Source organism: Lepidochelys olivacea, assembly GCF_965140295.1.
Source record: "Lepidochelys olivacea isolate rLepOli2 genome assembly, chromosome: 1".
NCBI lineage: Eukaryota > Metazoa > Chordata > Testudines > Cheloniidae > Lepidochelys > Lepidochelys olivacea.
This window is the reverse complement of record NC_140411.1, coordinates 244,502,605-244,518,245: the sequence shown is the minus strand read 5'-3', so window position 1 is coordinate 244,518,245 and position 15,641 is coordinate 244,502,605. Positions and strand designations below refer to the sequence as shown.

General features: G+C 48.3%; 1 protein-coding gene across 1 annotated transcript in view; it reads right to left on the bottom strand.

Annotated features, from left to right (window-relative positions):
• LOC311511029 (sodium- and chloride-dependent GABA transporter 1-like) overlaps positions 1-14,364 on the bottom strand; it is a gene marked incomplete at both ends in the record, with an annotated part of 31,609 nt that extends 17,245 nt beyond the window's left edge. The window contains 6 exons of the mRNA XM_084611275.1: positions 237-371; positions 1,307-1,439; positions 1,882-1,991; positions 7,486-7,586; positions 8,459-8,590; positions 14,127-14,364. Of these exons, the coding sequence (XP_084467401.1) occupies positions 237-371; positions 1,307-1,439; positions 1,882-1,991; positions 7,486-7,586; positions 8,459-8,590; positions 14,127-14,364 (849 nt within the window). The remainder of the gene's footprint in view (positions 1-236; positions 372-1,306; positions 1,440-1,881; positions 1,992-7,485; positions 7,587-8,458; positions 8,591-14,126) is intronic.
• Positions 14,365-15,641: the final 1,277 nt, after the last annotated feature.

The window sequence follows — 15,641 nt, the reverse complement described above, 5'->3', positions numbered from 1 at the left end:
GTAAATCAGCATCACTCCTTTGATAATACTACAGGATTTCAATGGAGCACGGCTGATCTACACCAGTTGTGGATCTGGCCCAGTTTTGTCTCTGACTGTGAAGACTCTGGCAACTGGGATTCTAAGACTCTAAGATGGGGAGGTTTTTTTTTTGTTATTAGAGAAACTTAAAATGTTCAAAGTGCCAAGGAACTTGAATACAGCAGTGCAAAAGCTTTAAACATTGCGGGACCCACCTCAGACTTAGAGAGTTTGCTGAAGTCTGGTGTGATGTAAAAGAGAATTCCCTCCTTGGCTCCCGGTAGAGTGACTCCACGGAAGAAAAGAATAATTAACATGAAGTAAGGGTAGGTGGCTGAGAAATACACCACCTGAGAGAGACAGAAAGGGAGACATTAGTTGTGTAGTGAGGCACTCACAGTCAGAGCTACAACAGTGACTTGATTCTCCTCGCTTCAGTGGGTTTACTCCTGATTTTCACTGATGTAAGTAAGAAGTGAACCGGGCTCTAAGGGCAGGTCTACACTACAGGGTTAAGTCGACCTAAGTGATGCAACTCCAGCTACGTGAATAACTGTTTTATTTAAATGATTCAAGTAATGCTAGTTTGCCTGAAGGTGCTTCCCCCACTTTTCTTGGGAGACTAATTCACAACCTAAGAAAGTTTACTGTGAAGAATTTTTTTTTGACATTCAGTCTAGATTACTCTTTTCTTAATGTCATCCCATCACTCCAAGTTACATCCTAGATAATATATCCCAGGAGCACCATTTTACCAAACTATTCAATTTCTCAGATGTTTCTTTTTTATGGTGCTGGTCTGTAATGTTATACACTAGGAAATAGCAATATGTTTCTGTTTCGAGGGCCATCCTTAAAACCCAACGTATGAGGTGAAAAGAGACCAGTGATTCTGGATGCTCAATTTCTAATCCCCTAAAATGACCTGAGTTTCAGAGAGTGGGTGCTTAGGGTGGGGCCCAGGCCCCTTTAGGTGTTTCAAGTTGGGCTTTGAAAGTCCTTTTTTCAAAGCTTGGCTTAAATTGTTCCAAAAGTCTGAAAGTTCAGTACTCAGCCTGGAGATTCTACGGTTAAGAAGTATTCTCTATGATTAGAATTCCGCAACTCCTGCAATTTTTACCACTGTGAAAGGTAAAGAATTTAATGGCACACACTCCAATTCCTCCTTGAAACACAGTAAACCCTAATTACAGGCACTCAAAATTGAATCTGGAGGACGTTTCAACATGAGAGATGAGTACAGTAATAAAAGGCAACACTGTATTGCTTGATTATTACAAAGTACCTTTCCAGTCCACTCTACTCCTTTCCAGATGGAGAAATAGACCAGAACCCATGCTAAAGCGAGAGTGCCAGCTAGGGGCCAGCGGATGTTACCTGGCTCCCCCAGGCCACCAGAAATCTGGTGCATGTTCCTCCTGCAGACAAAAGACATGGAATTAGAAAAAAGTATAATCTACAGAGACTGAGAGATTTCAGACACAGACAGAAGGAACGAAGGATTAGGGTGAGCCCAGATGCGGGCAGAGGGCACAAAAGGTGGGTGTGAGCCCAAACATCAGCAAAAGGCAAGAAGGTCAGCAAGACTATGAGATATAGTGTGAGGGACTGATGGAAGAAGGATGGATGATGAGAGGTGTTTTGACCCTCCTTGCCCTGTCTGAATGTTTAAATGCACATGAACCGGACATTTAGCCCCCTCTGGAGACAGAGAGCACTCATTCAGCATGGTCTGATGAACAACTTCATGTCTCCAACAGAGACTTTCAAAGCTACTCTCAAATGGATGAACAAGAACCCCCCATGAATTGATGAGATGGTCCCTGCAGTGGTGAAACCTGACTTAGGCTGGAGACATACTCCCAGAACTCGGTCACAGCGCTGGTCAGGTTGGTGGTATCATTGAGGGAGTAGTTGGAAAAGCATCTCTCTGTGTTCCAGGCATTGCCACAGCTTTGCCATGGCAGATCCTAATGGGAAGAGGAAGGAGAGGATAAAATTAGGGAAGCATGGCTCAGTTCTGTTCTCGAAATGCTCTCTTGCATCAGTCACTTATCCCTGTGTCATTGCCCTGTTATGGTTGAGAACATATTTGTTTGTTAAGCTGCTCCCATCTCCATTTGAATTAAAAAGTCACATTCTAACAACAGGATATTCTGTGGGTTGTGATGAGGGAATGTGAGGACTTTCTCGAGGGTAGGGGGTGTGCAGGGGGTGTGGAAGCATGAGGCGGGGTGGGGGGCAGGGTAGGAATGTAAGAATGTTCTGGGGGGTTGTGTAAACAGAAGGCCGGGTGGGTGGAGAAACTAGAATGTGAGGCCAGGTTGGCAGGGTAACTGTTGGAACAAGTTTCAGAGTAGCAGCCGTGTTAGTCTGTATTCGCAAAAAGAAAAGGAGTACTTGTGGCACCTTAGAGACTAACCAATTTATTTGAGCATAAGCTTTCGTGAGCTACAGCTCACTTCACTGAATGCATCCGATGAAGTGAGCTGTAGCTCATGAAAGCTTATGCTCAAATAAATTGGTTAGTCTCTAAGGTGCCACAAGTACTCCTTTTCTTGTTGGAACATGAAGACATCTGAGGTGTGTGGGGGGAACATGGAAACACAGGGAGAGGTAGCTGAAGTCATGAGGGCATGGCAAAGAGGAGTTGCAGCAGTACAAGGATGTACCAAGTAGAGGGTGGGACTGGGAAGCCATATTGGTGTGGGGAATGTGGGTGATGTAGGGAATATGAAAATGTATTGGGTGGTGGAAGGGACTATAGAATATGAGGACTGCAGGGAGCATCAGGACATGCTGGGGGGATTGTGGGGAACATGTAGACATAGTGGGGTGGGAGAGCTCAGGGATGTGATAGGGGAACTGTGGAGAACATGAGTGGAGATCCCAAGGGTCATGCTGTAGAGGTTGGGGATCACAAGGACGTTGGGAATATGAGGATGTACTGGGCAGACAACTGTAGGGAAAGGAGGACCATGCCAGAGCCCATGTGCAGCATGAGGGCGTGCTGGGGACCTGGGAAGAACACTAGGATGCACCTGAGGAACTGTGAGGAATGTGAATAGGCACTGTGATGTAGTGTAAGGAAGACAAAGATGTCCTGGGGGGGAACAGCCAGAAGCACCCGAGTGGGACTGTCAGGAATGCCAGGATGCACGGATGTCTGTGCATTGGGAACATGAGGGTGCACCAGTGGGGAGTGTAGAGGGAATGCCAGGGCATACCTGGGGAACTGTGAGAAATGTGAGGTCGTGCTTGGGAAGGCAAGGATGTGCTGGATAGACTGCAGAGAATGTGAAGATGTGATGGAGAGGGCTCTGTAGGCATCTCAAAGATATGATGGAAGGAGAGCTGTTGGGCATATGACCCTGTGCCAATATAAGGCAAGGAACAGGTAAAATATTTATGCCTGATCACCACAAAAGATCAAAGTTTACATGAAAGATTAAACCTTATTTATAAACTTAATACTATTAAAACAATTTTACATCAATGGCTTCATAGTTCCTAGTGCAGCATATAGGCAGGTGTATGGTCCGGAATGTTTGTGATACATCTGAATACTGGCACAAAACTTCTTGTAAAATTATCTTTCTTTCAGAAGGAGGTTTTGCTCTATTGAAAAGTGATTTATTCACATTTTGCTCTACATGACTCCTGGATAAGGAACAGTAGGTTCACTGCAATTTAAAAAGAAGTATCTTTTTTGGAGATTGGATAAATACAGATATATTAAAATGAAATATGTGCACGCAGACACACACACACACTTTATCTTCCTGGTAGAATTAGTCGATGGCAATGGTGATTAGTTAGTGATTTTTGGTGCCCAGATGTTTGGGAACACATCTTGAGACACTTGAAAGGGGTCTGAATGTCAGAGGCCAGGAGCTCAGCAGCCAGACGTGCAAGTCACTTTCCAGAATATTAGACAAAGTATTCCTTGAAATAATATCAGGCTATGATTAGGGCAATACCAAATCCTTAATAAAATGACATTAATTGCTTAAATGTTTAAAATTGCTTGTCACTGATTAATAGCTATTAATTAAACCAGGCACTCTCATGTTGCTTTTCATCATTCATCATTTCATCATCAAGTTCATTGGTTGAGGGATATCATATTTATAGTAACTGTAGCTTTTTGTTAGCCTCACCTGCAACTAATGGTTTGGTTTTATTGAACAAAAAATAAACATATGGCTTGAGTTTGAAATATTATTTGTACCTAGATTTATACCAGAGGTGGGCAAACTATGGCCCGCGGGCCACATCCAGCCCGCGGGACCGTCCTGCCCAGCCCCTGAGCTCCCGGCTGGGGAGGCTAGCCCCCAGCCCCTCCCCCACTGTCCCCTCTCCCCCGCAGCCACACTGCTGTGCAGGCAGGGCGGCTTGCGCCCACCCACCTCCCAGGCTTTCCAATAAGCCTGTCCTGCTGCTCTGAGCAGCATAGTAAGGGCTGGGGGAAGGGAGGTGTTGGATAAGGGGCAGGAGGTCCTAGGGGGCAGTCAGGGAACAGGGGGCGGTTGGATGGGGCAGAGGTTTGGGGTGGTGGGCAGGGGCGGTCAGGGAACAGGGAGCAGGGGAGGTTGTATAGGGGGTGGAGTCCCGGGGGGGGGGCAGTTAGGGGTGAGGGGTCCTGGGAGAGGGCAATCAGGGGACAAGGAGCAGGGGGGGTTGGATGGGTGGGCAGTTCTGAGGGGGGCAGTCAGGGGGCGGGCAGTGGGAGGGGGCAGATGGGGGCAGGGGCCAGGCTGTTTGCAGAGGCACAGCCTTCCCTGCCCAGCCCTCCATACCTTTTCGCAACCCCAATGTGACCCTTGGGCCAAAAAGTTTGCCCAGCCCTGATTTATAAAATTAAAAAGCCAATTTGTGTTGCACTTGAAAAGTCAGGTCTAAGGCCCCAATTCAGCAAAGCACTTCCGTGTGTGCTCATGTCCCTCCCTGTTCAGCACAGCACTTAAACACCCACTTAGGTCCCATTACAAATAATGGCTGATTTAGCATGTGCTTTCCTGACTTGGTGCGTCAGGGCATGTCTACACTGCAATGAAAAACCCGCAGCACTGAGTCTCAGAGCCTGAGTCAGTTGAGTCAGGTTCATGACACTCAGGCTGTGCGGCTAAAAATAGCAGTGTGGATATTTGGGCTCGGGCTGGAACCTGGGCTCTGAGACCCCACAAGGCAGGAGGGTCTCAGGGCCCAAGCTCCAGTCTGCACCCAAACATCTACACTGCTATTTTATAGCCCCACAGCCAGAGCCTTGGGAGCCTGAGGCAGCTGACCATATTCATCCCTGGTCTATTCACTTCAGTGGAGCGAACCCAGGGAGGAATATGTCTGGGCAGGACTGTGATTAAGGAGTTTCTGATGTGGCAGGGGTGGGAAATTGGGTGGTATTTATTTATTTAATTTATTTTTTTGTCCCACTTTATCTTACTCTAGAGCTGCAAAATTCAGACAGGGATCTGATTTAATGCTCCCTTGATCCAAATTTTGGGGATGCTCCAGTCTGAGATGTTGATTCAGACCCATCTCCACTTAATTTAAAGAAACTGATGGTATAGCTCTGATAATTCCTTGAATCAAATCTCCGATCTTCTGCATTCAGGCACATAAACCATCAGCTGTCCTGGTCATGTCTGCACTGCCTGGGTGCACAGGCAGCACCGACTGAACTCCCAGAGTCCCTGTCCCAAGGCGCAGTGGGCTCAGGAGGGAAGCTGGGACGCCTTCTCCAGGTGCACACTCTTCTTTTGTGGTTGTAAAGCAGGGGTGGGCAAATTTTTTGGCCCGAGGGCCACATCTAGGTAGGGAAATTCCATTCAGGGCCATGAATGTAGGGCTGGGGCAGGGGTTGGGGTGCGGGAGGGAGTGCGGGGTGTGGGAGGAGGTTTGGGGTGCAGGAGGGGGCTCAGGGCAGGGGGCTGGGGTGCAGAAGGGGTGTGGCAAGGGGCTAGGGGAATCAGGGCAGGGGGGTGGGGTGCAGGATGGGTTCAGAGTGCAGGCTTCGGCCCGGCGCTGCTGACCTTGATCAGCTCCGGGGTGGCAGCGGCATGCAGTGGGGCTAAGGCAGGTTCCCTGCCAGCCTTGGCCCCGCGTCGGGAAGTGACCAGCATGTCTGGCAGTGGCTTCTGGGGGTGGGGCAGGCGGCTCTGTCGCGCACTGCCCTCGCCTGTGGGTACCACCCCCAAAGCTCTCATTGGCCATGGTTCCCCGTTCCCAGCCAATGGGAGCTGTGGGAAGCGGTGCCTGAGGGTGAGGGCAGTGCTCAGAGCCCTCTGCCTGCCCCTTCCCCCAGGGGCTGCAGGGATGTGGTGCCGGCAGCTTCTGGGAGCAGCACGGGGCCAGGGCAGGCAGGGAGCCTGCCTTAGCCCAGCTGCGCCATGGTGCTGGCAATCCCATGGGCTGGATTGAAAGCTCTGATCCGCCGGATCTGGCCCACAGGCCATAGTTTGCCCTCCTGTGTTGTAAAGTCTTGTTCAGGAATATGTAGGGGATCTACCTGGACCACAACAACTGACACTTGTACAATTTGCTCGTGTGGGGTTAAGAGAGAACAACAAGTACTGCAGGTGTTCAGAAGGCACTGGAGACTACACACACATGGTTTGGGAGTGCTAAGCAATAAGAACATTTTGACAAATGGCTTCACAGATGTTGGAAAACATAATCAACTAAAAACTGAAGCTGGACTGAACTATGGTACATGTACAACATTTTAGCAGGCGTGTCTAAACGAAATAGAACCCCACAGGACCCATGGAATTAGATATCTTTATGTCTATGGATTGGTAAGGGAGCTCTGCTCTGTCATTAGATTGACAAGAATGGTTCAGTTGTGAAGAAATGTACTTCAGACTCGAGGCTCCATTCTGACCTCGTATACACTGGCACAAGGTCCCAATTCAGGAAAGCATCTCGTTGCAGTCAATGGGACTGAAGCCTATGCTAGAAGTCATTTGCTTACATGCTGTCATACTTAGGGGATAGATGTAAGCACATGTTTAAGTGCTTTTCCACTGGAATCAATGGAACGGGAGCAGTGTAAATGGGGTCTAATTAGGTTCACAACCAAGCCCATGGTAATGAGACAATCTCATGAAGAAGCCATTTTTGAAACACATCGCTATTACCGTGACTGGCGCTCTCTGACTATGATAGACAGAAAGGAGAATGTGAAAGGCTGTGGGGCAGAGGGACAGATTTTTAAGATTTATAAAGGGAGCATAACCCCTAAAAGAAAAATATCAGCGCAGAACAGTTGATGTCATAGAATGTGTCAGCAACGGATCCAGCAGCAACATTCAGCGAGCCTTTGCACAATCTGTAAGCTGTATGTTGTATATTTCATGGCACAGACAGCAAGTAACATGTTAAACTCCACATTTTATGAGAGAAACAGGAACTGCAAAAATTACACTGAGCCAATTAAGGTTTATAGAAATGGCTGAAACTCACTGCAGTGAAAGAGTTGAAGAGATAGTACAGTGCCCAGGCAATGATGACAATGTAATAGATATTCAGCCAGAACGAGAGAACCACAGCAGCCAGGCCCACTCCTAGGAGAGAAGAAACAGAGCATGTTCAACACAAGCCATCCAAAGTCTATGGAGTTGTATTGAGCAGATGGATACAAGCCTCCTGTGCTGAAGTGGGGATGGCAAGCTGAGAAGTGACAGCACAGAGGAGAGACGAAGGTTTGTACACCTAGGAAAAGTGAATCGTCTCACAGAGATCAGTAAGTGACAGTGCACCGTGCCTCAAGTTCACTGATCAGCCAGTGAAGGCTTGTTCGGACGTCATGCCTCTCTCCCATGTTTCAAAGATTGAATGGTGGTGTCTTTCAGTATCCTGCTAGCAGAACTGTATGTGTGGAGCTCTATGAAAACCAAAGAGGGGGAACCAGCTGTGTCTCTGCCTGCTCCTGTAGTTGAATTAGTCTCCCAATAAAAACACTTATTATTCTAATTCACCAGTAGCCTCCCATATGTTGTTACTGCAAACACAACAGGTTTACGCCCAACTGGTAGACAGCCAACCTTTTAGTGTACAGTAAACAGGGTTCTGCTGGTACAGAGCAGCACAGTCCTCCCCGCCAACTTACTGCATCTCGTTTTAAGTACAATCCCGATGTGCCAGGTGGCTCCATTCAGTCATTTGCCTCCATCAAGGCAGTGTTGTCTACCTGAGCGTTTTGTCACTATCGAAGGTCATTCAAACAGAGGGCTGGAGTGTTATTGATGCCTAGACACCATGGTGAAGGGGACCCTACAAATACCATAGATCAGATGTAACAGTCTCCAGAGACTCACCACCCATTCCCCAAGGGTTTATGTCCCAGTCCCTGAGGTTTTGCTTCCCATTTCAGTAAATGGTTTCAGCTCTAAAGCTAGATATAGGGCATCAGCATCATGGACTTACAGTACAGTACCTTTGAACATAGGCGCTAATTTCCAGACCCCCAATCCACCAACAGAGGTATACTGGCCAAGAGCTGTCTCCAGCAGGAAGAGAGGAATCCCAGCAAACACCAGTGTCAGAAAATAGGGAATCAAGAAGGCCCCTGGAAGAACAAACAGCTGTTAGCAGCAGGTTCTGCAAGGTCTCATCACCACAAGACTTTTTGGGGCCCTGGCCACCTCTTCTCCACAAGAAATGTAAAGCTCAGCTCATAGTTACTGCACAAATCCCTGGGCTCACGTTGCAACCCCAATGCTCTGTTCCAGCTCCAGTTCTCAAGCTAAGATGCCACCCCCAGCTTTGATCCCTCTGTTTGATGGTGGACAAGGGTGTTCCGTGGTGGCTGTTAAATTACTATTTGGACTGTATCTTTCTCTGTCACTTCTTTCTTCTCACATCTCCATCACCCTCTACCCCAGCACCCATGTGCCGATCTGACATATCAGTCTAGATATTTATACCATTCTCTTCAACGTGATATCTGAGACCAAGGCAAGAAAACAAACAGGAACTGGTAGTTCATGGGCGATTTGTTCTCTCTCTCTCCCAACCAGGCCAACAGCAGACAGGAGTCTTTGGCATGAGCCATTAGTTTATTTGTTAGCTATTGTTTTATTGTTGTAGAAAGCTAGGGCAAACCAGCTGGGTCTTACAGCGGGACCCGCCGGCAGTGAGATTTGAGGTCAGTCAGATTTCTCGAGGAAGGCAGTTCTGCAGGCATGGGATGGCTGTTGAGAAAGCTCAGACTCCAGCTTTCGCAGGTCTAACACAGGTTGTAGAGATGTCCATTGCCCTTAGGATGGATACTGTCACAGAGGGTCCTAATTGTGTAGAGAGCAGTGGTTGCTCAGCTACCTCAGACCCAAACCCCTGAGCTCTGAAGATTTGCACCATGACTTTGAACGGGCACTCTGTTTAGTGAGGTGGGAGTGACATGACTGGGGCACTGCAGTGGTACACTCCTGCCTCCCAGGGTCACTTAGCAGAGCGCTGCTGCATTCTGGATTAGCTGGGGTTTTTTTCCCCACAGAATTTGCATATTCAGTCTCAGGTATAGGGGTTTGCAATAATCAAGCCTGGACATCCTGAAATCATGGATCATTGTGGCTGGGTCCATCTCTGACAGTATTGGGCTCCACCAAACCACTAGGGATGGCCCTGCAAAGACACATCACATCAGTTAGGACTGCTGACTAAGTGGGTAAACAGCTGAGGCCCAACGGGAGCTGAGAAACAGCTGAGCACCATAGTGGGAAGTTGGCTTCAAGTCCCTTTACATGGGTCTAGGGCAGTGACTCAGGAACATAAGTTGGCAGCAGGTGGCAGGGGGACACAATCAGTGTGCTGTGGGCAAGCAGCTTGATGGCTGTGAGCTTGAACTTCCAGCTGGCAAAAAGCGCCGGCTTTCATATTCAACAACATCTTGACTTAAAAAAAATTATCCAGCACTGTCATAGAAACGTGTCAATCAGCATCCCTACAGCATTCTAGCTAGCAATGGATGCCCGCAAGCCAGAAATCAAAGTCAAGCCTTCAAAGAACTTTGGGAAAGGTCAGATCCAATCTCTGAGGCTATTAGTATTTATTCATATTGTAGTAGATCCTAGACATGCACAAAACAGTGATCGGGGCCCTGTCGGGCTAGGTGCTATACACACAGGTAACAACAAGTGGTCCCTGCCCTACAGGGCTTCCATTCCTCTCTCTGTGATGGGCTGACCTAGACCAGCAGATACAAAAACCCCTTTAATTGGGGGGAAATTCAAATTCAGACCTAAGGCTTGATCTGAGCCCCACAGCTCTAGCCTTTCTCTAATTACATAGCCACTCTGGTGGGGCCACCAGCTGAGAAAGGACTCTATAATCAGGCGCTTATGACACAGGCAGGCCATTTGTCTAGTTTTCAGCCAGACCACCCAGTTTTTGTATGGTTTGTTTCCTGTCCAGTACTGTTATAAAATTGGTATCACTCACAGAAGACACCATTGTGCAGAGTGTGCTGCTCCGCCCCTGCAGTGTGTGAGGTCACACAGGCTGGGGCAGGATCACCCAGGGAGGGGTGGAGACAAACAAGGCGATGTCCTGTATTCTGGGGTTGCATCATTGGCCACCCTATTATAACATTCTGAGAGGAAAATTACACCTTGGGCTGAAATGGTTTGGAGAAATGTTGGTAAAATTCAGCGTGCTCATTTTTAGTTCTGAGCGCAAAACCAAATGGATGGGACTCGGGAGATCTGGGTTCCGTTCCAGTGTGATCTGGGGCAAGTCAGTCTCTGGGGGATGAAAATAATCTTTCCTTACTTCCTTGCCTTATTTGCCTTCTCTATTTAGATTTAGCTGTTTGGAACAGGGACCGGGTTTGTTCTGCACCTGCTACAATGCAGCCCCAATCTTAGTTGGAGCCTCTAGGCACTAATGTGATACAAACAAATACTACTAATAATTAGTAAATAAAACGGCCACCACTGCCCACTGATTAATTACCAGGATATAAAAGCACCAATATGTTTTTGCTTGTAGCCTCAATCAAGGTCAAATGCCAGTCTTTAGCAGGTAAAGAAACATTCACTATCAGGTATGCACAGTCTAAATTTCTCATCAGACAATTTTGAGGACCTACTGAGCGACATTCAGTGCTAAGGGTATGTCTACCTGGGATGAATCTCACCCTCACTATATCCCTGATTAGAACCCAGATTAAATCGACTGGGGATAGATCCGATATGACAGCAGTAAGTGAAATGACAATATTGTCATTCCGTTCAATTTGCCCATGCGTAATGGAAGCAGCCCACACAACTTTGCTTTCAACACTGCACGTGCGGATATATCATTGGAGTTCCACCCACTGTCTGCTCAGCAGTGAAGGTGCCTCAGCCTAGGTGCGGGAGGCGTTGCCTACCCAGTTCTGAGTCAGATGCTGACTGATCCTTCCTCTCTGCTTTAAATTGGCTTCGAGCAGAGCTTTGGGTGTCCCTTTGCCTGCTTATTTGCAGACGTCAGCAGCCTCCACTGCTGCTCATTGTTGCAGGCTGCAGAAAAGGCTGCTTGTTGGTAGCCAGACTGGAAGGGGACCAGAGGAGTGACTGATGTAGATGGCAATGAACAGCCAGCATGGACCAGCAGCATGGCGTATGCAGGCACAGCACACGATTTTACATTTCCTGAGAGCAATGTTTATTATGGCAACTGGCAAATTTGCTAGACTCATCCAGCATTTTCTGAACATCCTGCTGGATTGCTCTGTGTCCCTGCCCCTGCTGTGTTAGAGATCATATAGTGCTGGATTTGTAACACTACACAGCAGCACTTGGCACTTCCCTCCTTGGGGCTCAGCATGTTTTGCAGAGAGGAATTATTTTAGCTTCATATCACCCCTGAGGTCTATATTATCATCTCCAATTTATTTATGAAGAAACAGCCATGCTGAGGTGCCGTGACTTGTCTGAGATCATGCACCCCCAGTGTGGCAGAACCAGCAATAAAAACTACCTCTCCTGTCTCTCGGTACTTCACCATAAAACCGTTATTCCTTATGAATTGACATAAGAAAACAGGAACGGTCATATCAGAAGGGATAGAAAACTGGGCCACCTCACCTGGTGGCCAACAGTAGTCGGTGCCTGATACTTCAGAGGAAGCTGTAAAAGCTGATACCTAAGGTACGCTATTAGGAAGAACTTTCTAACTTAAGGGTAGTTAAGCACTGGGATAGACTTCCAGGGGAGGTTGTGGAATCCCCATCTTTGGAAGTTTTTTAAGAACAGGTTAGACAAAGACCTGTCAGCGATGGTCTAGGTTTACTTGGTCCTGCCTTGGTGCAAAGGGTTGCCCTAGACCAGTGGTTCTCAACCAGGCGTCCGGGGCCATCTGGAGAGCGGGGGGAGGGGGGCACAGACAGGTTTCAGGGGGTCCGCCAAGCATGCCTGGTGGCAGACTTTCTAGGGTCCAGGGCAGAAAGCCAAATCCCCGCTGTGCAGAACTGCAGCCAGGGGCACCAAGCCCCACCACCCGGGGCTGAAGCCAAAGCCTGAGCAACTTAGCTTTGTGGTCTCCCCTGTGGTGTGGGGCCCAGGGCAATTGCTCTGCTTGCTACCTCTTGATGCTAGCCCTGGCTTTTAAATACAGAAAAACAGTTGTGGCACAGCTGGGCCGCGAAACTTTGATAGCATGTTGGGAGTGGCCTCCGAAAGAAAACTGTTGAGAACCCCTGCACTGGATGACCTCTTGTGGTCCCTTCCAGCCCAACATTTCTATGATTCGATAATCTGCTGTGGTGGAATTTCATGGGCAGAGCATTGTCTAGTGATTAGTGTAGGGGACAGGGAGTCAGGACACCTGTGATCAGTTGGACAGGTCTCTTTTCCCAAAATGTAAACTAGATGAAACAGACACAGGCAATATCAGACATGGGACAACAGTACAGTAAGGAAGGCGTGGGAGAGATTGCTCATGAGGAGGACAAGCAGGTCAGAGAGGAAGTGAGTTTTTAGGAGGAATTTAAAGGACGGGGAAAAGAAGACTGGTGGCCTAGGAGGGGAAGGTTTTTCAAGCATAGGGGGTAGCATGACTGGAGGGGGAAAACCAAGACTGGGAGATGATGATGGAGTGGGGCGAAGTGAAGAGGGTGGGGAAGGAAGTAGGAAGAAATGTGAACCTAGTGACAGCTGGAGCTGAGATTATTTGTAGCTTTGGAGGTGAGGAGAAGGAGTTTGACCTAGACATGGTAAGGGATGGGAAGCCAGTGAGACAAGTGGAGAAAGTGAGTGACATGGATGAAGCAGTGAGAGAGGAAGGTGATGTTTGCAGCAGAGCTTTGAAAAAATGGTGGGGAGGGATTAGAGGACTACAGAAAATCGAGGCTATCTAGGTACTTCTATGACTACCATCACTGGAATATTTTAGTGCCTCAATCACTGATGGATTTTATCCCTGTGAGCCAGGCTAGTACAAATAGCCCCAGTTTATAGAGACAGAACGGAGGCACAGCGTGGATTATGTGACCTGCCAAAGTCACAGAAGTCTGTGGCTGAGCAGGGAATTGAGTCCAGTTCCTTTGATTCCTAGTCCAGTGCCCTGCTTCCATCAGACCACCACTCTCACACACTTTAAGAGATGACCAAGGTAAGGCCAAGGGATTTAGCCAAGGGGGCAGTGAGGAAAAGAGGGATTTTAGTGGAATTGAAGAGTAAGAAGTGATAGCACTTAGCAAGACACCGGGTACATGAAGAGAAGGGCTCTATTTCCATCTGTGCCACAGAATTCCTCAGTGACCATTGTTAAATCACTCAACCTCTCTGTACCTCAGTTTCTTCACCTGTAAAATGGAGATAGTAATACTAACTTCTCTCACAGCTGTGTTGTGAGGCTTAACTCATTCATGCCCGTACGATCCATCCATGGGTGAAAGGCACTGCTGTATGGAAATGCAAAGCATTACTATGATTTCTTCCTGATCTCAGCTGGCAATTGGCTTATGCTGCCTCAGTATATCTGATGTGGTGAATCGTGGGTACACTGAGGGCAGGACAGGAGGGAAAAGAATCAGTCAGTGTGCAGACAAATTTCAAAACACTAACTAGACCCTTGGGTTGAGGCTGATATAAAGGAAAACGTGTTTAGCATTCTACACTCACCTCCTCCATTCTTGCCACAGAGATATGGGAACCGCCAGACATTGCCCAGCCCAATGGCGTAGCCCACGCACGACAGCAGGAAGTCAAATTTGCCCTTCCAAGAACCTCTGTCTGGGAGCTCCTTCATCTTCTTGGTGTTCCCATCTCCTTGGCCAATTGGCTCGAATTCCTCAATGGCTGCCTGCTTCACCCCGGAGGGTGAATTCAACTCCACAGATGTGTTGTCAATCTTCCCCATAGCTGCTCACGTTTACTGCATGGGTTGGAGGGGCAGGAATGACACTCTCAGTCCCAGCTGATCTCAGATTAAATGGGACCGGTGAGTTGGACAAAGCTCCTGCTGGTACCTCTGAGGAGAAAATGGAAGGAGAAGTTGCTCTTTGCCCAAAACAGTGGGATAGGGACATAGGACTATGAGCCACATCCTCCTGAATGCTCACGGACTGACTCGTTGTGTAGCCTTCAGCAAGTCATGTAAACTTCTCCGCACCTGTTCCTCAGCTGCCCCATACTACAAACCCAACAGCGAACAGCTCATCTGGAAAGGTGCAGGGTCAGGTGGGAGGTGCGGAGGGTGCTGGGGGCCAGGCAGGGGGTGAGGGTTGGGGATGGGGAGTGCAGGGGCAGGGCTGGGATGGGCTGGAGGTGCAGAGGGCCGGGCAGGAGAAGCCCAGGTCCTGTTGTAGTTGAGCTGAGCAGCTCCGGGGAAAGGTTGCTGGGGGCTGAAGGTCTGGCCCCAGGGGCTGGAGGAGGCCAGGGGAGAGTTGCAGGGGGTAGATGGGGAGTGGGTTCCTGCTGCAAAAGTTTGGCTTAGGACAGCAGATTGGCTTGAGTGGCCTCTGGGGATAAGGGAGTGTGTGTAAAAGAAGCAGAAGACACAGGACACAGAGAGAGACAGAGAGAAGCAGAAAGAAAGCCAAGCAGACACTGCCTGCAAGCACAGGGTGTGGCCCCCAGGAACCCAAGAGAGAGGTTTTGGGTCAGGGTGCTCACTGAACAAGTCTTGGCCTTGTAAGAAAGGACACTGTCTCTCCTCTTTGGTTCTTCCTGTGCTCATGGAAACAGGACTTGGTAAATAAACAGGACTGCATCAAAGAAATACCTGACTATCACCAATTTCTACTGCTAACTGGAACAACCCACAAGATGCTGCATTTGGCTAACTGCTCAGATCAAAAGGCGTCACAACATGAAGATGGCTTCCCATGCCACGGCAGACCCTCCTGCACTTTGTTGTGAGGTTTGAGTCTCTTTCGTTGTGCAATATGGTGTGTGAATGTATCTAATCGTCATTTTCTACTGGTAGTCTCTCCAGATGAAATTCACCCATATAGCTGAGGGCCAGCATGGGCCTCTGCACCACTTAAGTCCCTTTGAAGCCCTCAACATAAGGCAGAAGAGCCTGACCCAAAGCCCACTGAAAATTCCCATTGACCTGGGGCCCTAAGTAGAGGATATAAGCCTCCATATTGGCACCCTGCTCCACTAAGAGGAGCTTGTATTATACTCAATGAT